Below are 23026 nucleotides of genomic sequence, written 5' to 3' on the forward strand. Positions count from 1 at the left end.
CATGTCACGCAACATCAGGCTGGCCCTAAGTTCCGCGCTTTGCACAAAGGTCCATTTGACCACCGACGCGTGGACAAGTGCATGCGGACAGGGACACTACATTTCACTGACGGCACACTGGGTGAATGTAGTTGAGGCTGGGACTGGGTCACAAACTGGGCTGGTGTACCTCGTCTCCCCGCCTATCATTCCTGGCAGGGGCTCTGAAACATCACCCTCCTCCTCCTCCGCCACCATTAAATTGACTCCAGCTATGAGCTGGAAACATTGCAGCACTGGCGTCGGTAGACGTCAGCAGGCCGTGCTGAAGCTCATCAGCTTGGGGGACAGACAGCACACTGCCTCCGAGGTGAGGGATGCCCTCCTCGATGAGACAGCAATATGGTTTGAACCGCTGCACCTGGGCCCAGGTTGTGTCTGATAACGGCAGGAACCTGGTACATACCCAAATGTGCACGAGCTACTGGTGAAAGTGCAGCGCTTGTGCGTCCACTTTCGCAAGTCTTCAGTAGCCACTGCTAGCCTCAAAAAAACTCCAGCAACGCCTACATCTGCCCGAACACCGGCTGTTGTGCGACGTCGCCACATGCTGGAACTCAACATATTATATGTTGAGCAGAGTGGTTGAGCAGCAGAGACCTTTGATGGAGTACCATCTCCAAAACCCTAGGGTGCCACAAAGTCAGCTCCCTCAGTTTCTCAACCATGAGTGGCCATGGATGGGAGACCTATGTGAATCCTACGGGTGTTTAAAGAGTCCACCAAGAGGGTCAGCTGTGACGACGCACTAGTGAGCGTAACAATCCCGCTCTTGTGTGTGATGCGAGAATCCCTCATTGCCATCAGGGATAATGCAGATCACACTGAGAAGTCAGGGATAGCAGCAGAACCGTCACAGCAGGAGAGTAGTTCTACACACCTGTCCGCTTCACAGCGTTTAATGACGGAGGAGGAGGAGAAGGATGAAGAAGACGTGGCAGATGATATGATTGTGACACAGGAGGCTACCGGGAAAGTTCAATGCGTCCCATTCTTGCAGCGCGGATGGGGCGAAAGGGAGGAGGAAGAGGAGGAAATGGAGAGTGACCTTTCCGGTGGGGGCAGCGAAGTCATACCAAGTAACACTCTGGCACACATGGCTGACATCATGTTAGGGTGCTTTTCAAGTAAAAAGCGCATAGTCAAAATAATGGAAAGCAACCAATACTGGATATTTGCAATCCTTGATCCCCGGTATAAAATTAGCATTTTGTCTTTTATTCCGGTAGAGGGGAGGGCCAATTGCATTATTGACTGCCACAAGCAATTGGTGCAGAACATGATGGAGATGTTTCCATCAAGTGTCGGCGGCAGAGAGGACAGTTCCTCCATGAGGCGAACAAGTGCCGTCCAGTCCACACCCACAAAGGGTACACTGTCTAAGCTCTGGGACACGTTAATGGCACCCCCTCGCCAAACTCCCGCCACTGAAGGGTCTAGTGTCACCAGGCGGGAAAAGTATAGGCGCATGTTGCGGGAATACCTGTCTGACCACAGCCCTGTCCTCTCTGATCCCTCTGCGCCCTACACGTATTGGGTGTCGAAGTTGGACCTGTAGATTGAACTTGCCCTATGCTCCTTGGAGGTGCTGTCCTGTCCTGCCGCCAGCGTGCTATCTGAAAGGGTTTTCAGCGCAGCCGGTGGTATCATCACGGATAAGCGCAGTCGGCTGTCAGCTGAGACTGCCGACCGGCTGACTTTCATCAAAATGAACAGCCACTGGATAGACCCATCAATTTCGTGCCCACCAGTGTCAAGTACCCCAACATGAATTGACATGTCTGTGCTCAACCTCTACAATTCCTCCTCATATTCCTCCAACATCTGCGTTGCACAATTCTGATCCTTCTAGGCTCAATCCACCCTGATTTCCCTAAACTCTGCTGGTTAGAGGCTGAATCCACCCTGATTTCACCAAACTATGCTGTTTAGAGGCTCAACTCACTCCAAGGGCCAAAAACACTGCTGGTTAGAGTCTGAATCCACCTTGATTTCCCCAAACTCTGCTGGTTAGAGGCTGAATCCACCCTGATTTCCCCAAACTCTGCTGGTTAGAGGCTGAATCCACCCTGATTTCCCCAAACTTTGCTGGTTAGAGGCTGAATCCACCCTGATTTCACCAAACTCTGCTGGTTAGAGGCTGAATCCACCCTGATTTCACCAAACTATGCTGTTTAGACTTGACTAAATAAATAACATATGTCAGCTCACCCACAGATCTTCTGATTTAAAAAGAAAAAAATGTCCATTACCTTATGAAGAAAGGAAGGTGCTCGGAAAATTCAGCCTCTCAGCCCAAGGTGTAAGTACAAGCGTCCATGAATTGAAAAAATCCAGCATCTATTCCTTTGTATAAAACGTAACTTTTATTATGAAAAAGTTTTCCGGAGCATGAGCCGCTCCATAAAATCAAATACAAGTATGCATGATGGCAGAGATGAAATGACGTCTGACTGACGCGTTTCGGGGCGTTATTGTAGCCCCTTAATCATAGTCTCAGACTATGATTAAGGGGCTACAATAACGCCCCGAAACGCGTCAGTCAGACGTCATTTCATCTCTGCCATCATGCATACTTGTATTTGATTTTATGGAGCGGCTCATGCTCCGGAAAACTATTTCATAATAAAAGTTACGTTTTATACAAAGGAATAGATGCTGGATTTTTTCAATTCATGGACGCTTATGCTGTTTAGAGGCTCAACTCACTCCAAGGGCCAAAAACACTGCTGGTTTCTGCCTTCTGCCGGCAGAAGACGGAAACCTGTCAGACAGTATCCGGCCGAGAGCGCCGGTGAACGTTTTATGCTCTCCGCGGCGAAACCGTTTTTTTTTTTAAAACCGGACACAAAGTCCTGCAATGTCTGACTCTGTGTCCGGTTAAAAAAAACCCGGTTTCACCATGGAGAGCATAAAACGCTCACCGGCGCTCACGGACACTTTTCAAACCCTGTTTTGGGGTATAATTTTTGTGATCAGTTTTTATAGGATCTTTCTTTAAGGCGAGATGGTGAAAAATCATTATTTCCTTGCTTTATTTATTTTTTCATACACTTCACTTCTTTTTTTTTCAACTTTTTAGTGATGTCCCACTAGGGGACCTGAAGCAGCGATATTCTGATTGCTGGTTTAGCGCTATAGACTGCAGTACATGAACATACACATGTATTGCAGTCTATAGAGGAAGTCAGCTTATGCAGCCACATAGCCTAACTTCCTTAGTTCTCGGTGACTTGCTAGACCACAGGCTGCAGAAAATACCTCCGGCCCCCCCCCCGATCTTGCCGTGGAGGGTGCCCAGGGGGAAGTTTGTCGTAGCGGAACCCCTAAGAGATTAAAACCCCCGACTAGCGGAAAAAAAAGCTAGCGGAACCCATTTAAGTCAATGGGAGGCTTTTTTTTTCAGTGCTGAAAATTCAGCGCCAAATAAACCGCCATTTCCCCCCGTGAACGGACCCTCAGGGTTAAACAGCGGGGATTGGTGTTAATGTTGTCCCGGCTGTTGCAGTGGGAGCCTCATGTACATGTATGTGCATCTGGATGGGGACATTATAATATGGAAGCATACCATGTCAGGGTGACTGTAGGGGTGTTATACTGTGTTGGGACCCAAAGAGAAATTAATGAGAATGGGTGAAGTCCAAATGAAAGTGTGAGGATCTAATATTTGCGCAGTGTGCTTGGCACACCACATTCTATTCCTCCTTCAGTCCCTTGAAAGTTGTGAGGTATGGTAGCCAGTCAGCAATACTGGAATAAACCTTTAAGGGGTTAATGCCTCAACTACACTAGTCATTAAGGGGTTAAAGTCGGTGTTTCTATAGTTTCCACGGTATATAGCCTCACAAACTAGCACATAAAGCCCATTCATGAAAGCAGTTTGTATCTAATACTATATGTTCACAGAAAGGAACCAGCCATGACATGAGGTAATATAACATATACGCCTCATTTCTCTGTAAATGCGTATATAGGAAAATAATGTTCAACTAATAACAAGCCGAGGCAGGTTATGGATGGGCGCACGCCACACAAAATCGAGGTCCCGGCTCCATCCTGACTAGCCGCAGCTACAGGCCGCAATGTTTGTGTTCCCTATTAGGTCCGCCCTGGGAGTGCTGGCCTGTGATTGGTGGGCGGGGAGCGGCACCTGGTGCAGCAGCTGTCTCTGCTCATTCACTGTGGAACAGAGTAGAAGCTGTGGGTGTGCACATACTGGTGAGTACGTGTCTGCTGCCAGGGCTGTATGCTGAGCCCGGCACTGTGTGTGCACATGGATAGCTGTGGTAATAATGTATCTATCCACATACATTGTGGCTTACAGTATGGACTTAGCATTGGAATATATAAAATACACTACATGAATATGTAGAGGAAAACACAACCTGTGCAGATGACAGCCTCATGTATAAGAGTAGAAGGCACTGCCTGCCTTTAATAGAGGTAGGGTGTAGTATGGTGGATAAAAGAGCTCAAGCTGATGTATTTATTACTTTACTATATGGGCTGTTGTCTGTAAAAGCCCTGGCTTTGGTGTCCCCTGTATACTCCCAAGCCTACATTTGTTTGCAGCCATGGGTCAGTATTGTCACACTGTGTGCCAACTTGATTCTTGAACACCTTTTGTGTTCTTATGGTTATTAATGTTATTTGTTTGTTATGTATTGACTGTTCTACCACTATCCTCCCTGTATGCTACTGTTAGCATTTTTTATTCCTTCTAGCCAGAGCTTCTACTCCTTGCACCAGGGGTTAATCACGACCTAAGTTCTTACAATGCAGGGAGATGCACACAATTGTGTCACTGCCAGCACAATGTGTAGAATATCCATACCGCTACTGTACAGACTGTGATGTGGATGGAGCAGGTATAGTAGAGTCTAACTTCCTGCAAGCCTTCCCTCACCACTTGTATCTAGATATAAGTTTTGGGGGCACCATGATCTGTTCCGACACTTGTCTCTATAATGATCTCTAGCTCCTGCTGGTATCCACATGGCTGTTCCTCTTGTTATAACCTCATCTTCTTCTGGGGCGTGGGCACTTAGTACTTAGGCCCCTTTTATGATCTAACTTTGATTGGCATTTCTTTTGGCCAATCGGTTGAAGGCAAAGTAAAGTTCTTCCATTAACTCTTTCATACACCTACATTATTAGTTACCTTGAGACCTCCTTATTAGAAGGATCTGCATCTCTGAGGAGATGTTGATCTGGTTCTGTTGCTCCAATCCATTATAGAAGCAGAACAGTGGACATAACAGATTCATCAGATCTTTAAAACGACAGACACCAACAGTGCTCCAAAGTTCCCATGCACTATACCGGTCTGTGTTCCAGTGTCCATCATTTTGCCAGAAAATGCTTCAATTTCAGAAATAAAAGTTAAATTTTAGCTTTGTATCCTTTATCCTCTGTACTTTATTGTAACTTGTTCATGGGCCCACACAAAGCAATAAAATCACAGTCATAAGCATGAGGTCATAGAAATGAATATTTTGGAGATATTTTGATGTATATATGTCACAATTGAGGCATTGGTAAAGATAATGGGCATCTAAATGATATTTTTTGTCTGGTACATGCCTTCCTTTTATTTATTTTTTTTGTGTGTGTTGAAAATAATTTTGCAAAGTTGTTATTGTTCTTACAGCAACATGTTACCATGTGAATGGGAGTAATGCTTGGTTTCAGAAATCTCTCATTACTTATGCAACTTGTTGCCTAACTTGTATAATAAGTATCATTAGTGTTTAATAGATTAGTCAGGACAGTCTGCGCTCCAGATTGATTGATAGATATTAGGGTGTGTTCACACACAGCAGATTTGTTGCAGACTTTTCTGTGGCTGAGAATCAGTTCCATGTATCTGAATTGGGCAGGGCTGTGGTGAGAGGTAAGTAGAAGTAAGTGACTACCAAGGGCAACAAAAGGCTAAGAGAGATGTAGGATAAGTAAATGAACAAATTTAAGATCCATTATAGAGAATCTTTATTTATGCACAGTAAGAATCTAATGACCTGAACTTATAGCAACATAGATTTTTATGATTGTTAGTTTGGGTCATTAGTGTTGCGCTGAAATGGAATATGCGGATGTATATCCTTACTAATATTATAAATGTGAAAGTTCGAATGGATTAGAGTGAGATTTGCCACATACTTAGAATGGCACCCGGAAGTAAACATAGGCGCCTTAAGATCCCCGTAGGTTGCCGTTTTTCGCCGCTGCAAGCCCCAAAATCCCGGTCGTCGGAGGCTGAAGAACCTGAGATGACGTCATCTCAGTCCTTCGCGCTGCTCTCTGATGGTACAGACTCAAGCCATCCGCAGAGCCTTTCCGCTGTTCCCTGATTTGAGTGGCCGAGACAGGGGGCGGAGCTATAGCATCTCAAACTGTGTCAATTCAGCCTAAGGAGTTTTGTATCCAGGATTAAAATTACAGGAGTTGTCCAGGATATACATATTTGATCAAGGAGGCTGTGGAAGGTGTTTAAAAAAAAAACAAAATAAAAAACTTCATCCTTATCTGTCCCTTCATCTTTGGTGTCTCCACTGTGGTCCAGTCCCGCTGCCCCTGGGGTGACCTCTGAGTCCAATCAGAGGCTTAAGGAAAGGACACGTAAGTCACAGGTGACATACGTGAGTGACATTTTGGTTCCTTTCCTTAGGCCACTGTCCTAGTGGTCATGTGAGGTGGGAAGACCCCGGGAGCACCCAGAATGGACTGCGATGGCAGAAACTGGAGCATCGAGTAGTAATCATGGTTCTTTTTTTCTTTTTTAACACCTTCCTTGGCCTTTTTGATTAATTCTGTATGTCCTGGATAACGTAGAAATAAACTTTATAGCATGTAGAAATAGCCTTTATAAAGGCTATTCATCTCTTACCTTTATTTTGGAGGTCTGCACCTCCATTTTTGAATTTTTTTTTCATTCTTCATTGTGCTCAGATAGCACAGGGGGCGTTCCCCATGTGCTCAGAGAGCACAGGGGGCGTTCCCCATGTGCTCAGAGAGCACAGGGGGCGTTCCCCATGTGCTCAGAGAGCACTGGGGGCGTTCCCCATGTGCTCAGAGAGCACTGGGGGCGTTCCCCATGTGCTCAGAGAGCACTGGGGGCGTTCCCCATGTGCTCAGAGAGCACTTGGGGCGTTCCCCATGTGCTCAGAGAGCACAGAGAGCAGAACATTGCCATCCATTCAAGCCGCCGCCTTTTTCTGCTCTGCCAGCCATTCTCCTCTTTTTACAGGAGACCACCACAAAATGGCCGATGGAACAGCAGACTGCGCATATCCATCAGCCATTTAGTGGTGGTCTCCTCTTCTTACAGGAGAATCATTCCTGACTCTGACTCAAAAAACCACAGCAAAATCTGCAATAGAAAATGTTGTGCATACATAGGGCCTTAGCTTTAGGCCGGTTGCACATGACCGTTGCTGAGATCAGTGTGTTATCAGAGTTTTTCCCAGATAACATATTGACCCATCTGTTTCTACGGACCCGTACATATGACCATGAGTTACGGGTTGCAAATTATAGAACAGGTCCTATTCCTGTCCTATTTTGCAACCCTGCTTCCGTGATTCCTATTTATTTAATGAAAGGGGCCGCGAACGCATGGCTGGCTGGAAGCATGTGGTCGTTTGCAGCTAGCCTTTAAAAGACCTTTCACTACCTGCACCAGCTCCAACTCTGTACATCCTTCAGTAGGTGCTCCTTGACTATTCTTGGCACAGTTGGAATTTGCTCTCTAGCCCCCAGCATTCTGAAAGAGTAATTTTGAGGCAATCAAATGTATATTTTTCATGGTCGTTTTCCACTTGAGGGACACCAGTTTTCATACGTTCTCATACATTTCGGTGTATTAAGGGATCTGTGAAAAAAGACAAAAATAGAACGTGACTGCAGCGGAAGTGTTTTTTTTTTTTTTTCCTGTAGTGTTTTTTTACAGAAAGTCCACAATTTTCCTTTGCTGACTTTCTGTCCCTATTATACTTATACAGAAAACACCAGCATTTCCATAGGTATAATTGACATTCTGCGATGTGCAAAAACGCCAGGGTTTTTGAAATCTGCTGCGGATATTTTTTTTGCAATGTATGCATGGGATTACTCAAAATCCCATCCACTTTGCAGGTACAGAAAAAACTGAGCTTTTTGCTGTGGCATTTAGGGAGCCTTCACACGGAGTTATGCTCCGCTCATTCTGATCGTAAAAACGCGTTCAGAATGAGCGTGTAAAAAGCAGCTCCCATTGACTTGAATGGGAGCCGGCATACGTGCGTTCCCCATTGAAATCAATGGGAGGCTTTTTTCCCTATTGCTTTCAACAGGAGAGGTTGGAATCCGGACCGGTATCCTGAATCTGGCTCAGGGGGGAAGGGGAAGAGGAGGAATTGAAGAGGGAACCCAGACGAACATCCTCAGATGCGGACCACCCCAGGAAGCGGCGGGCAGCGACACCAGGTGGAAACATGGGATTCCTGAATAAGGCGCTCAAAGGGCCGGGTACCCTAGCTATGTCGGCAGATTTACATAGGTTATCCCACACTGACAGAAAGGGAGAGGCAAGTGAAGAGGAACTGACCATAGCAGGGTGGAAGGGAGAGGGAATCCAGGGGAGGGAGGGAAGATGGGCAGAGATGAGCTCTGTCTCCAATGAGACCCATTGTTTGTCCCTAGTTCTATAACACCAGTCTAGTAGATGGAGAAGAACCGCCGCTCGGTGATATAGGAGCAGGTCCGGAAGGCCAGCCCCACCCTTAGTTTTACATCTGGTGAGGGTTCGGAAATGGATCCTACTGCGGGAAGGGCCTCACACAAACCGCCCAAAGAGCGTCTTGAGAGCGGAGAAGAAACGCCTAGGGATGGGAACCATGAGGGCTTGAAAAAGTTACAGAAATCTGGGGACGATGTCCATCTTCAGGACATTGATGCTCCCAAACCACAACAACCCTAAGGAGCCATATGAGCTTAAATCAGAGGACGTTTTCTGTAGGAGGGCACAAGCACATTTTTAAGACAGCTGATTTTAATAAAATATTTATACCATACAACAACCTTCACATATTTGATATCCTTATGAGTGTCACAACCTATACTTTAAAAGGGTTTTCTGACATTTGATTTTTATCACTTATCCCCTCGTATGTCTGATCAGTAGGGGCCCAACCACTGGTCAGTCATGCCATTAATAAAGGTTAATAGAGGTATTTTTCCTCTGCTGCTATTACCCAGGCATTAATTCCTTTCTGGCCTCACGTAGAGGTTTGGTCTGTTCCAGGGGTTAATGTTTCTCTGCCCTTGTGTGATCACGTTCTGTTGAGTAGGCATTTGTTCCTTTTGTCACTGCAGAGTAATACATGAGTAGTTGTAATAGCTTTTGCAAGGCGACCAAAGTTTCGTAGCACTAGAACAACAGAGAGAAAGACAAATGACACATGAGCTGGACAGATATTCTTTTGCTGGTGTAGGAAAACACTAACACATTGTTCTGTTAAAGAAATATATATATATATATATCCTATTAATATTATAAATGTGAAAGTTTGTGAGTTTGTGGGTTTGTGTGTTTGGATGTTTGCATGTTCGGATGTTTGTTCCTCAATCACGGAAAAACCGCTCCACCGATTTGGCTGAAATTTTCCACAAACATAGTTAATACACCCGATTAAATAATAGGCTACTTTTCGTCACAATAGCGCACATACGTTTGTGCCAGGACCCCCACAAAATCCAAACTCACACCACCATCTCTGCAATCTCACACACTTTGGACCATAGCAAGCCACAAAATTCATATTGCCCTCTACAGCCTCGCCCCTAACCCCACACAATCACATATACATATACTTTACCACTTTGCCCCTCACCTTACCGATACTCCAGGAGGCTCTCTTTAACGCTCCGGAGCAGCTATGTTTGCCGACCCCCACCACTCTGACAATCCGCGACACCGCCCACCCATGTCAATACCCCTAGGCGGTCTAATAAATGCAAAAAAAAAAGTTTAAAAAAAGTAAAAAAAATATAAAAAAATAAAAAGGATTAAAAATTCAAATTGCCCCCCTTTCCCTAGAACACATATAAAAGTAGTTAAAAACTGTGAAACACATACATGTTAGGTATCCCCGCGTCCGAAATCGCCCGCTCTACAAAGCTATACAAATATTTTTCCTGTTCAGTAAACGCCGTAGCGGGAAAAATGGTCAAAAGTGCCAAACCACCATTTTTTCACTGTTTTGATTCTGATAAAAATTTGAATAAAAAGTGATCAAAGCAATAACATTTCCCGAAAATGATAGAAATACAAAGTACACCCGGTCCCGCAAAAAAAGACGCCCTATACATCCCCGTACACGGACGTATAAAAAAGTTACGGCTGTCGGAATATGGCGACTTTTCAAAAAATAATTTTTTAACAGTTTTGGATTTTTTTTAAGGGGTCAAAATGTAAATAAAACCATATAAATTTGGTATCCCCGGAATCGTAACGAAACACAGAATACAGGGGACATGTCATTTTGGTTGCACAGTGAACGCCGTAAAACCAAAGCCCGTAAGAAAGTCGCAGAAATGCATTTTTTTCTTCAAATCCACCCCATTCTGAATTTTTTCCCTGCTTCCCAGTACATTATATAGAATAAATAATGGTGGCATCATGAAGAAAAATTTATCCCAGGAAAAATTAAGACCTCATATGGCTCTGGGAGCGGAGAAATAAAAAAGTTATGGGGTTTAGAAGGAGGGGAGTCAAAAACGAAAATCAAAAAATGCCATCCGCGGGAAAGGGTTAACTTCAAATACTTCTGTCCCAAAGTCACTATGTAAAGTTTCTCACAACACCGTATATATAGCAGCTCAAATACAAAGTAACTGCAACACAAAAGTCTCACGTATTCTCTGAATTCCAGCAAAAACAAGATACAAAGTTACATTTCATAACCCATACCTTATACACACTACGAAAACCTTACCCACGCCTGTATATACCACTGCTACAATCATCGCAGACGAAGTCGCGGGTACCAGCTAGTATATATATACACTCACCGGCCACTTTATTAGGTACACCTGTCCAACTGCTCGTTAACACTTAATTTCTAATCAGCCAATCACATGGCGGCAACTCAGTGCATTTAGGCATGTAGACATGGTCAAGACAATCTCCTGCAGTTCAAACCGAGCATCAGTATGGGGAAGAAAGGTGATTTGAGTGCCTTTGAACGTGGCATGGTTGTTGGTGCCAGAAGGGCTTGTCTGAGTATTTCAGAAACTGCTGATCTACTGGGATTTTCACGCACAACCATATCTAGGGTTTACAGAGAATGGTCCGAAAAAGAAAAAACATCCAGTGAGCGGCAGTTCTGTGGGCGGAAATGCGTTGTTGATGCCAGAGGTCAGAGGAGAATGGCCAGACTGGTTCGAGCTGATAGAAAGGCAACAGTGACTCAAACGCGTCTGCGTTTTTTTAGGGGGATTTATGGACTGTCTTTTTTTCTATACATCATTTTTTGTCGTTTTATGATGTGACATAATAAAAGTTAAATTTTATCGGAGAGTGGCCGGATTCACCTATGTTCGTTAAGAATCTCTTAACACTCAAGGAGTAGAGTGTGCCGTGCACCCCGAAGCGATTCTTTCTATAAGCTGCCGACCAAAAGGACTACAACTGGGTGAGCTTAAACTTCTTGTCTTTATTATCTACTAGTGACTCAAATAGCCACCCGTTACAACCAAGGTAGCCAGAAGAGCATCTCTGAACGCACAGTACGTCGAACTTTGAGGCAGATGGGCTACAGCAGCAGAAGACCACACCGGGTGCCACTCCTTTCAGCTAAGAACAGGAAACTGAGGCTACAATTTGCACAAGCTCATCGAAATTGGACAATTGAAGATTGGAAAAACGTTGCCTGGTCTGATGAGTCTCGATTTCTGCTGCGACATTCGGATGGTAGGGTCAGAATTTGGCGTCAACAACATGAAAGCATGGATCCATCCTGCCTTGTATCAACGGTTCAGGCTGGTGGTGGTGGTGTCATGGTGTGGGGAATATTTTCTTGGCACTCTTTGGGCCCCTTGGTACCAATTGAGCATCGTTGCAACGCCAAAGCCTACCTGAGTATTGTTGCTGACCATGTCCATCCCTTTATGACCACAATGTACCCAACATCTGATGGCTACTTTCAGCAGGATAATGCGCCATGTCATAAAGCTGGAATCATCTCAGACTGGTTTCTTGAACATGACAATGAGTTCACTGTACTCCAATGGCCTCCACAGTCACCAGATCTCAATCCAATAGAGCATCTTTGGGATGTGGTGGAACGGGAGATTCGCATCATGGATGTGCAGCCGACAAATCTGCGGCAACTGTGTGATGCCATCATGTCAATATGGACCAAAATCTCTGAGGAATGCTTCCAGCACCTTGTTGAATCTATGCCACGAAGAATTGAGGCAGTTCTGAAGGCAAAAGGGGGTCCAACCCGTTACTAGCATGGTGTACCTAATAAAGTGACCGGTGAGTGTATATATATATATATATATATATATATGTGAATTATTCATCGGTTTGGCCGTAAAGGGGCTCTATCATTGGAAAAAGTAATTTTTAACTAATCATATCCCTGCATAGCCTTTAGAAATGCTATTCCACACCTGCCTTTAGTATGTAAATCGCCTCAGTGGTTTCCGAATAAGTCAGTTTTTATTCATATGCTAATTAGACTGGTGCACGACGCATAGTGCACCCTCTTTGCTATTGTTTCCTATGGGTGTATACAGCACAGGCTGCTGCTGCTGATGACAACTCAGCTTCCTGTTTGCACACACACATAGGAGAATATAGCAGAGATGAGTGCTGCTGGGAACTTCCTGTGCTGGCTGGAAGCTCATTAGCATATGAATAAAAACGGACTTATTCAGAAACCACTGAGGCGATTTACATACTAAAGGTAGGTGTGGAATAGCATTTCTAAAGGCTATGCAAGGATGTGATTAGTTAAAAATGACTTTACCCAATGATAGAGCCCCTGTAATCAGGTTATAGCTGTGTTCACACTTGATGATTGATGATTTTGCAAGCAGTTTTTAGTAATGAAAACTAGAAATGGATTCAAAGGAAGAGATGCTTGCAGTAAAATTATTATTAGAGAATGCTGTGGGCAGTATAGCACCTAGATGGGTCTGCTTTCCTTTTAGCCCAAGTGACACAAAAAAGATGATGATGCGATTCAGCTAATAGAAGCTATCAAACAATACAGCTGAAACAGTAAAGGTTTTTCAAAGACGTAGCAGTTGGCACTATTCTAGTGTTATTCCTAGAGTATCATAAATAATCTTGTCCCCATATTACATACTTAAGACATGTGACATAAAAGCTAAAATTACATCAACTGGACGATTATTCTTGTTACTAGCTGGTACCCGCGACTTCGTCTGCGGTGATTGTAGCAGTGGGTATATACAGGCGCGGGTAAGGTTTTCGTACTGTGTATAAGGTATGGGATATGAAATGTAACTGTGTATCTTGTTTTTGCTGTAATTCTGAGAGCACATGAGACTTTTGTGATGAATGTAATTTGTATTTCAGCTGCTATACGGTGTTGGTATAAACTGTACATAGTGTCTTTGGGACAGAAGTATTTCAGGTTAATATACTTCAATATACGACATTGTATGATTTGTTATTTTCCGCCAGTACATGTAAGTTTTGGGCACAGGATACTCTCGAGCAAGCCACATAAAGTCTGTCCCTGTGCATGACAGTTTAGTAACTCCATGCGCCTCTTATTAATAGCAATTAACCCCATCATGTCCCTTACATTAACCCTTGTGTAAGAGTTACTGATATGTGAGAGACTTGGAGGTAATAGTTAAGTATCTTCATTATTGAGATTTTTAATTAGTCCGTCCATGTCTCACATATTAGTAACCTTTATATGGGGCACACAGGGGTTAATATGAGGGACATGATGGGGTTTATTCCTAATAATGTGAGGCACACAGGGGTTAATATGAGGGACATGATGGGGTTTATTCCTATTAATGTGAGGTACATGGAGTTACTAAGACTAAACTAATAACCCCAAATGCCTGACATTAATGAGAACAGTAATCCTATGTACCTGTGTGTTTTTCAGTTTCACTTTGCTAGCAGATTCCTCTCCTCCTCGGGGAATGTTTGCAGGATGCAGACCACTATAGCAGGCACAGACCTGAGCGATTAAGCTCCACCCCCTGGGTTTCCTGCACCCCTCTCAGAGGGGAGTGTCCTTATGCTTGAGCTCTAGCAGAGCACTTAAGGGACTTCATTTAACTCTTGCAGGTCCTGTGCTGCTGGTGTGCCAGTGAAATATGGCAGGAGTGCCACTCTTGGCACGTGTGCCAGGGGTTGCTGACCTCTGCTGTAGAGGGTAATATGAATTTTGTGGCTTGCTATGGTCCAAAGTGTGTGAGATTGCAGAAATAGTGATGTGAGTTTGGGTTTTGTGGGGGTCCTGGGAAAAACGTATGTGCGCTATTGTGACGAAAAGTATCCTATTGCGCAATCGAGTGTAGTGACTATGTTTGTGGAAAATTTCAGCCAAATCGGTCGAGCGGGTTTTGTGTGATTGAGGAACAAACATCTAAACATCCAAACACACAAACCCACAAACATCCAAACTCACAAACTTTCACCTTTATAATATTAATAGGATTGGCTGATAGTAACAATGAGCAGGATAGCCCAGTGTGTGGCCAGAGCAGCTGCATGTGGATAACAGGAGAAAGTGGAGTACAGAGTCAGGAGGCAAAAAACAGAATCGAGAACGGAACCAAGAGATCAAAGCATGAGACACACTGGACACAGCAGATGTAACTACCAATATGGACCGAATAGCCAGTGAGCTATTGAGTGGTGAGCAGGAGCTGAAGCAGAGAAGATATAGGTTTTCGTCGGTATGCAAATGAGTTCTCTTGCAGAACTGGGGGCGTCCCTAATGCTGCGAGAGAACTCTCCAGCGCCACCTCCATCTTCTTCAGGAACGGGTCTTCCTCACATTTTCTTCCAGTGGTGGCTTCAAACTTCCAGGCCTTGGACAGCCGACTGCGCATGCCTGCCGGTCACAGGAAAATGGCTGATTACAATACTGTGTAAGCGGCCATTTTCTTGTGGCGGGCATGTGCAGTCGGCTTTGCCTTAGGCCTGAGGCCTAGAAGTTTGAAGCCTCCTCTGGAAGAAGACGTGAGGAAGACCCGTTCCTGAAGAAGATGGAGGCAGCACTGGAGAGTTCTCTCGCAGCATTGGGGACATCCCCAGTGCTGTTTGAGTGCTGGGGCCCACCCCCAGTACTGCGAGAGAACTCATTTGCATACCTACGAAAACCGGATTATATACAAAACGGCAGCCCGGAAAAGACATCTAAAAGTAGGAGAAGAATAGCCTTTCTTAAGGCTATCCCTATGTGTTAGGCAGAAAAAAATTAGTTTTAATGACAGGATCCCTTTAAAGCTCAAAATTTGTAACTATTTGTATTTGCAAAATTTTTTATTTTGTCTACATATTTAAATATGGTTATGCTAATCAGAAAACTCCTCATATATCACATTATCATAATTATCATCATGTTCCTTCTTGTCTGTCATATAATTTCCTCTGCCACTTGAGGTGAATCCGAGGAGGACTTGTATGCAAAAATCTAGTTGTGCCTCACCCTGGAATAGAGAGAATACAAGAACTTTCAGGAGTTACTGGTTTAACAGCTATTATTGGTAGGGTTGTGTTGAAGGCACATAATTACATTATTGTGTAACAAAAAAGAGAGAAAGGAACACCGAGCCGACCTTAGTGTAGTATTATCAGCATAGTCACAGAACAAAGGTGAGCAGAGAAGTGGTCTCTCACCTGATGGGGTTGTGTGGAGCACAACAACCTTTTGAGTATAAACCAACAGTTGGTATAGCAGCAGCTGGATATATACGTCCGGGAGACGTTGATGCAAGTAAGTAGCGGACCAGCCCTCTCGAAAGGATGGGCAGAAGAATACCAGGGCTCACTCAAGTGGATGCAAAGAAGAACTTTATTGAACAACGCGTTTCGAGCCCTTCAGGCTCTTTCTCAGGGTCATGTTATTAACCTAGCTGTGAAATGGTCCTTGGCGACAAGTCTCTATAACAGTCCTATAAGGATGGCGCTGTGGACAGCAGGCTCAAAACAGTGTTTGTCATGACTAAGGCTATTTTTGCACATGATGACATTGCCAAATTATTAAAACAGCTTCACTCTAACTTGTTTGTGCCCCTTCTAAATTATCATTATTTACACAATGAGCATGCAATTGAATTTGAAAGAGAAGATGACATTATCAATAATTAATAGAGGGACAGCAATGTGGACCTGAATCCACAACAGGGGATCTGCGCTTACTGGTAGCCAAAAGACAAGGTGGCTCAACAAATCCAGGTGAACAACAACTTTTTATTGCGATAGGTAAAAGCAGTGTAGCATGATGCGTTTTGGGCCAGCTATAAGGCCTTTTTCAAGTGCAAAATTTACATGCTCTTCAGCTGCTGCCAGCCCGGTACATAGTCCTTAGCTTTCACTGTCTCTGCAATATAGTGTGCTGTGACTCACACAACCCCACAAGGTGCGAATTCTGTACACTGTCAGTTTTGACAGCATGCTCTTGGGTGCCAGAGATATCAGTACCATTAGTTTTGGCTCCGAAATCCATTCACTGTGAGACGGATGGGCCCTATTGCTCAGTGTCTTCAACACACACCTTGACAGTACAAGGCTTTTGAAGAATACTGTTAGGAGGGCTTCCCAGTGATGACACTAGACTGTAAGGCCTGCCCTTCTTACCGTGGACAGTTATCGTTACCAAAACTAATGATCTCAATATCTCTGGCACCCAGATGCATACCAGCAAAGCTGTCAGTTTTCTAGCAGTAGGTAATACTGCCAATGCTAGAGGACATGAAAGCTCCTCTTTAACTATAGGCTCACAGGTCCTGGTGCAAAAACTTTACTTAGAATGCATCTGATGGCCTTAAGAAGCATTTACATTTCTTTTTCCTTCTCTTTATGGATTCAGACTACTGTGAAGATGTTTACAACATGTTTGTGCACACTGACTTCTCATCATTCCCATTTCCTATCAATTTCTACCAAAAAAATAATCATGCTTTTGTGTCACAGCCCTCTTCTACAGAATCCCACATTGACTGTATGCTGTGTGGTTATTTCTTCTGACAGTGAAATCCAGTGTATCATAAATCTGCTAAACCTGTCTTATTTCAGTGCACCAGAATATATATGGACTACCAAGCATCAAAGAAGTTCAGAAAGGTGATCAAAGGATTTTAATCAACCATGGTGCAATGTGGTTGACCTGTGCGTTGCCTTGTCTTTATGAACCTGGTTGTAGCACCAACCACAGTGACCACTATAGTTAAACTAGTGTCAGGATTTTCTATCTTGCTGGTGTACCTTTAAAGCTACCATGGCAACCTGAGAAGCTTTTGCAAATTCAAAGGCTTGGTCCAGTTAGCAGCTGAGCAGACCTATATAAGACCCTGCCCTCCTAACACAGATGCCAATTAATTTGTTTTCTACCCCTGGCTTGGCTTTGTACCTGTTGTGTCCATTTTCTTTTTACTGACCCCATGGCTTGTTCTTGGATTTCCCTTTGCCTCCTGATTCTGCTTTGACATGCCTGTTTGGATTTGTGACCCTTCGCTTGTTTCTTGGATTTCTTGTTTGTCTTCTGATTTGATCTGTGGCATCTTCTCCTGATACTGACCCGTGCTTGTGAAACTTCTCTTGCCTCCACTTTACTGTGTAAGTTATAGTGGAATTTGTTTTTGTTTTTTTTGCAGTGGTGTATTTATTATTGGTACATCTATCTGTTTGGTGGCAATTCAGATTCCCAGATTAAGTGAAAGTCCAACCCGCCTCGTGGTGGGCTCTAATATTAAATAGCTGTTTATACTACTCACAGTTATCAGCCAATCTCCTGCTATTGTTTTTATTGTAGTCTTGCATGTAACCATAACAGTTAGAAGCCAAAGCAGTTCTAGAAGTATGTAGAACTTTTCTGAGCCACAACCACTTAGGTCCAATAATAATTGAGGATGCCTACTGAGCTTCCCAAGTAGCCCATTCCACCCTTCTCTGTCTGAGGTTTATGGAAAGACGTTTTCCCAAACAGATTGTTAGAAGGACATATTAGAAGGCTAGATCATCAATAAGATCTAACCTTTTGGTGCCATGCCCTCTGAGAATCAAGTACAGAACACCGAGGTGATTGGCACCTTTGACTCCAGGTGTAATTAGGTACAGAATATTTTGGAACAGTGCTGGCAGATTTTGGCATCTGATTTGGAATATTCCGGACACCACCAAATTACTTAACTTTGTGGCAAAAATATTCTTGATAGGATAACACACAGCTATCTTAAACCCATTTTATTAACCTGATTGAGTAGGAAGATCGAATGAACATTTAGGTCTATGGTGATTGTAGCGCATGTGATTTCATAATCCCGGGCAAAATAATTTTAATTGTTACCATGGGAATGACTACCAACACCTGAATTGTAAAACGCTAGCAGTGGTCTACCTTATTGCTTGTTCTTGTTCTCACCATTTTATGGAAAAGACAATGAGGCAGTTCAGTGTTGAATTCATGACCATATCTTTGACATTCAGTATGTACGTGATTTGCCTGTGATTTGCAAAGTGACTATATAGATACATTGATTCATTTTAACCACTCCCCAATCCACATGATCTTTCACTTGCCTATTCCACACCCTAAAAAATATCAGTGGAGACTAAACAAAATTTCTTCTTGACATTTCATAAGTAAATGAGAAAACTCAATTATGTACATGCATTCATGGTTGAGCATAATTGAAGGACAGGATTACATGGGGCGTCATACCTAGAATGGTTTGCTTGTAATGTTTTTAATTTTTGAATAGCATTTTTACACAGTGCCAGGTAAAACTATTATTAAATTATTTTAGGTAAGCGCTGGAAGAACAGCTGAGACTGAATGCGAAAAGAATGGGAGAAGCTGTGGCTAAAGTAATAAACAGGATCAATGATGTGGTGTATAATGGAGCACACCATCTAGGTAAGCTGAAGATTTTTTTTCCCAGTATTTAATTTAGGTTATAGTGATGCATAGTTAAATGACACAGGCAATTTGTTGTTAAAGGGGCTCTGTCATTGGAAAAGTCATTTTTAACTAATCACATCCTTGCATAGTCTTTAGAAAGGCTATTCCACACCTACCTTTTGTATGTAAATTGCCTCAGAAGTTTTTGAATAAGTCCGTTTTTATTCATATGCTAATCAACCTTCTCCGTGCACCCTGGAAGTCTCATCGTGCACAGTCTTCTGTATATACAGCACAGGCTGCTGCTGCTGACTCCTCCTCCCAGCTCTCATACACAGCAGGCAAAGGAGAGCTGGTTAACAACTTCCTGTGCACTGAGAAGCTAATTAGCATATGAATAAAAACGGGCTTATTCAAACACTACTGAGGTGATTTACATACAAAAGGTAGGCGTGAAATAGCCTTTCTAAAGGTAATGCAAGGATGTGCTTAGCTAAATATGACTTTTCCCAATGATAGAGCCCATTTAATGTGTGTTCCAAAAAATGCTATGAGTTCACATGCTATTTTGTGTTTCTATTTTAAAATTGCAGAGATGTTTGCATCATGCCATATAGAGGACATTTATGCTACTAAAAGCTGGCATTTTGCTTAAAATAACCATTTGTGGAGAGAAAGCATCTGAGTGGGGCCACAAACCAAGTTACTGATTTTACCACTATACAGTGATTATATAGCGATAGATACTGGTCCTGTAGCCATTTCGTTGACCATAGCACAGTAACAATTTTGTGACTCATAGGTCACATCTCGGGTTGTGTTCATTCACATTTCCCATCTTTCTAACTCTGGGCTTTTATGCTGATTGTTTCTTGACACAACTCACTTTTGTGAATTTTTCACAAACTTTCCATCTTGCTATTGCTTCTGATACTGTACCTGTTGCTACTAATTTGCCCCATTTGTTATACCTGCTGTGTGGCACTTTGCTCCAAATAATACAGAAATAATATTGTCATAATTATATAGTACCACGCAGACAGCACCTATGAAAACAATTAACACATGTGTTTCCCCCCATATGATGATGATGATGATAATAATAATAATAATAATACATTTTATTTACATAGCGCCAACATATTCCGCAAACAATGTACTAGTTGTAGGGTTCAAGTACAGACAAAAAGATATATTACAAAGAAATAGTCATTTCACTCAATGGCACTGAGCGCCCTGCTGGCAAGAGCTTACAATCTATGAGGTAGATGGGGTGACACAAGAGGTAGCAGGGGCGGCATCGGAGGTTACATTACTTATACAGTGGTCAGACAATTTTTTGATAGAGGTTACTGTCATTTCACAAACCTAAAACTGTATGAGCCATCACCAGTCGTGTTCTTTAGTGTGCAGATGGCGTCTGGACATATAAAGTTAGTCTCAAAGGGCATCATATCCTGTGGGGTAATGTGGGAGCTGGAACAGAGAAGGGTTTGTTTTAGGCATTCTAACTACTTGTACAGAAGGGTTTACATTAGCAATTGTGATAGGCCTTTCTGAAAAGATGTGTCTTTAGTTTGCACTTGAAGCTGTAGAAATTAGGAGTTAATCTGATTGTCCGGGATAGAGCATTCCAGAGAAGTGGTGCAACTCGGGAGAAGTCTTGTATATGAGCGTGGGAGGTTCTGATAATAGAGGATGTAAGTGTTAGGTCATTGAGTGAACAGAGAGCACTGGTTGGGCGATAGACAGAGATAAGGGACGGAATGTAGGAAGGTGCACCATTATGGAGAGCCTTGTGGATGAGGGTGATAAGTTTATATTGTATTCTGTAATGAATAGGCAGCCAATATAATGACTGGCACAGACCCGAGGCATCGCTGTAGTGTCTAGACTGATAGATGAATCTGTCCGCTACATTCAGAATAGATTGTAGAGGGGAGAGTTTAGTAAGGGGAAGACCGATTAGTAAGGAGTTACAGTAGTCAAGGCAAGAGTGAATCAGAGCAACAATAAGTGTCTTTAATGTATCTCTGGTAAAGAAAGGGTGTATTCTGGAGATGTTTTAGGGAGAGTTGACACGATCATGTGAGTGATTGGATATGGGGGGTGAAGGAAAGGTCTGAATCAAATACAACCCCGAGGCAGTGGGCATACTGCCTAGGAGTTATAGTAAGACTGGAGACTGCAATAGATATATCAGGGATAGATCTATTAGATGATGGAAACAGCAGTAGTTCAGTCTTTTGAGAGATTCAGTTTCAGATAAAGCAAAGACATGATATTTAAGACAGCAGAGAGACCGTCACTGGTGTTCTGTATTAGTGCAGGGGTGACATTACGGGAAGATGTGTATAATTGGGTGTCATCAGCATAAAGGTGATACCGGAAGCCAAATCTGGTGATGGTTTATGCAATGGGGGCTGTATAGAGAGAGAATAGCAGGGGGGCTAGGACTGAGCCCTGAGGAACCCCAATGGCAAGGGGAAGAGGGGAGGAAACAGAGCCCGCAAATGATACACTGAAAGTGCGGTCTGTGAGATAAAAGGAGAACCAGGAGAGAGCAGTGTCCTTGAGGTCTACTGAGCGGAGCATATTGAGGAGGAGTTGATGGTCAATAGTGTCAAATACTGCAGAGAGATCCAGAAAGATAAGAAGAGAGAAGTCAACCATTGGATTTAGCTGCCAGGAAATCATTGGAGACTTTTGTGAGGGCTGTTTGAGTAGAGTACAGAGTGCAAAAACCAGATTGTAAGGGGTCAAGAAAAGAGTTAGCAGAGAGATAGCAGATTAAATGAGAATAGACCAGACGTTTCAAGATTTTAGAGATGAAGGGGAGGTTAAGATGGGTCGATAGTTAGCAGCACAGGACAGGTCAAGGGAGGATTTTTTCAACAGTGAGGTTATGACAGCATGTTTGAAAGAGGAAAAATTCCAGAAGAGAGAGATAGAGGTTAAATATTTGAGTAAGGTAAGTCGTGACAGCAGGCAACAGAGATAGGAGAAGGTGTGAGGGGATGGGGTCACTACTGCAGGTCGTAGAGTGAGAAGAAGAAAGTAGCTGGGATACTTCCTCTTCTGTAACAGGTTCATAAGATGAGAATGGATAGTCTGAAGTACTCATGGTGAGGGGATCAGTACTATGGTAGATGAGGGAATCAGTCTTATCAATTTTTTCATGGAAATAAGTGGTCAGGACTGTGAATGGCGCCTGCACCTTGGGTGTAAGTAAGGAGTGAACAGCTTCAAAGAGCCTTTTAGGGTTACAGGACAGAGAAGAGATAAGAGCGGTGAAATAGGCTTGTTTGGCAAGGTAAAGGGGAGAACTATATGTTTTAAGTATAGATTTGAAGTGGAGGAAATCTGCAAGTACCTGGTATTTATTATACCCTTGAGTTCCCCCTTAATAATGACACTTTTAAAGGGAGTCTACCACCTTCCTAAGGTATATTCAAGTGTCACATTACACATTACAAATAACATACTTTTGTTACCTTGATATGTCACGTTTGTAGATTTGGAGAAAAACAACTTTGAAGTATTATGCAAATGAAGCAGTTAATGCACTGGCGGCGGGCCTTCAGCACTGTCTTTGGTGCTCAAGTAGGATGGGTTATGTCATAGCAGTGGGGTGGTACAGGCAGCAGATGGTAGGCATCTGAATGGCAAGAGAAGTGCTCCAGGGAGCTGAATGCCCTCTCCAGGGCAAAAGCTGGCTCATTCGTATAAGACTTCAAAGTTGTTGTTTTTTTTTTAATCCAAATCTTCAAAAGTGACATATATGACATAAGTGTGTTGTTTACCACTGTAATGTGGTGGTGATAGTTGATTATGCTTGGTGGGTAATAATGTCCAATGAATACCCATTATTGGCCCTT

The 23026-nt window shown here is 43.2% G+C and overlaps 1 protein-coding gene across 1 annotated transcript in view; it reads left to right on the forward strand.

Annotated features, from left to right (window-relative positions):
• The first annotated feature begins 4184 nt into the window (after nucleotides 1–4184).
• LRRC20 (leucine rich repeat containing 20) overlaps nucleotides 4185–23026 on the forward strand; it is a 542624-nt gene continuing 523782 nt past the window's right edge. The window contains exons 1-2 of the mRNA XM_075258259.1: nucleotides 4185–4257; nucleotides 19054–19163. Coding sequence (XP_075114360.1) covers nucleotides 19094–19163 — 70 coding nt within the window. The 5' untranslated portion in view covers nucleotides 4185–4257; nucleotides 19054–19093. The remainder of the gene's footprint in view (nucleotides 4258–19053; nucleotides 19164–23026) is intronic.

Source organism: Leptodactylus fuscus, chromosome 10 (assembly GCF_031893055.1).
Source record: "Leptodactylus fuscus isolate aLepFus1 chromosome 10, aLepFus1.hap2, whole genome shotgun sequence".
Classification (NCBI taxonomy): domain Eukaryota; kingdom Metazoa; phylum Chordata; class Amphibia; order Anura; family Leptodactylidae; genus Leptodactylus; species Leptodactylus fuscus.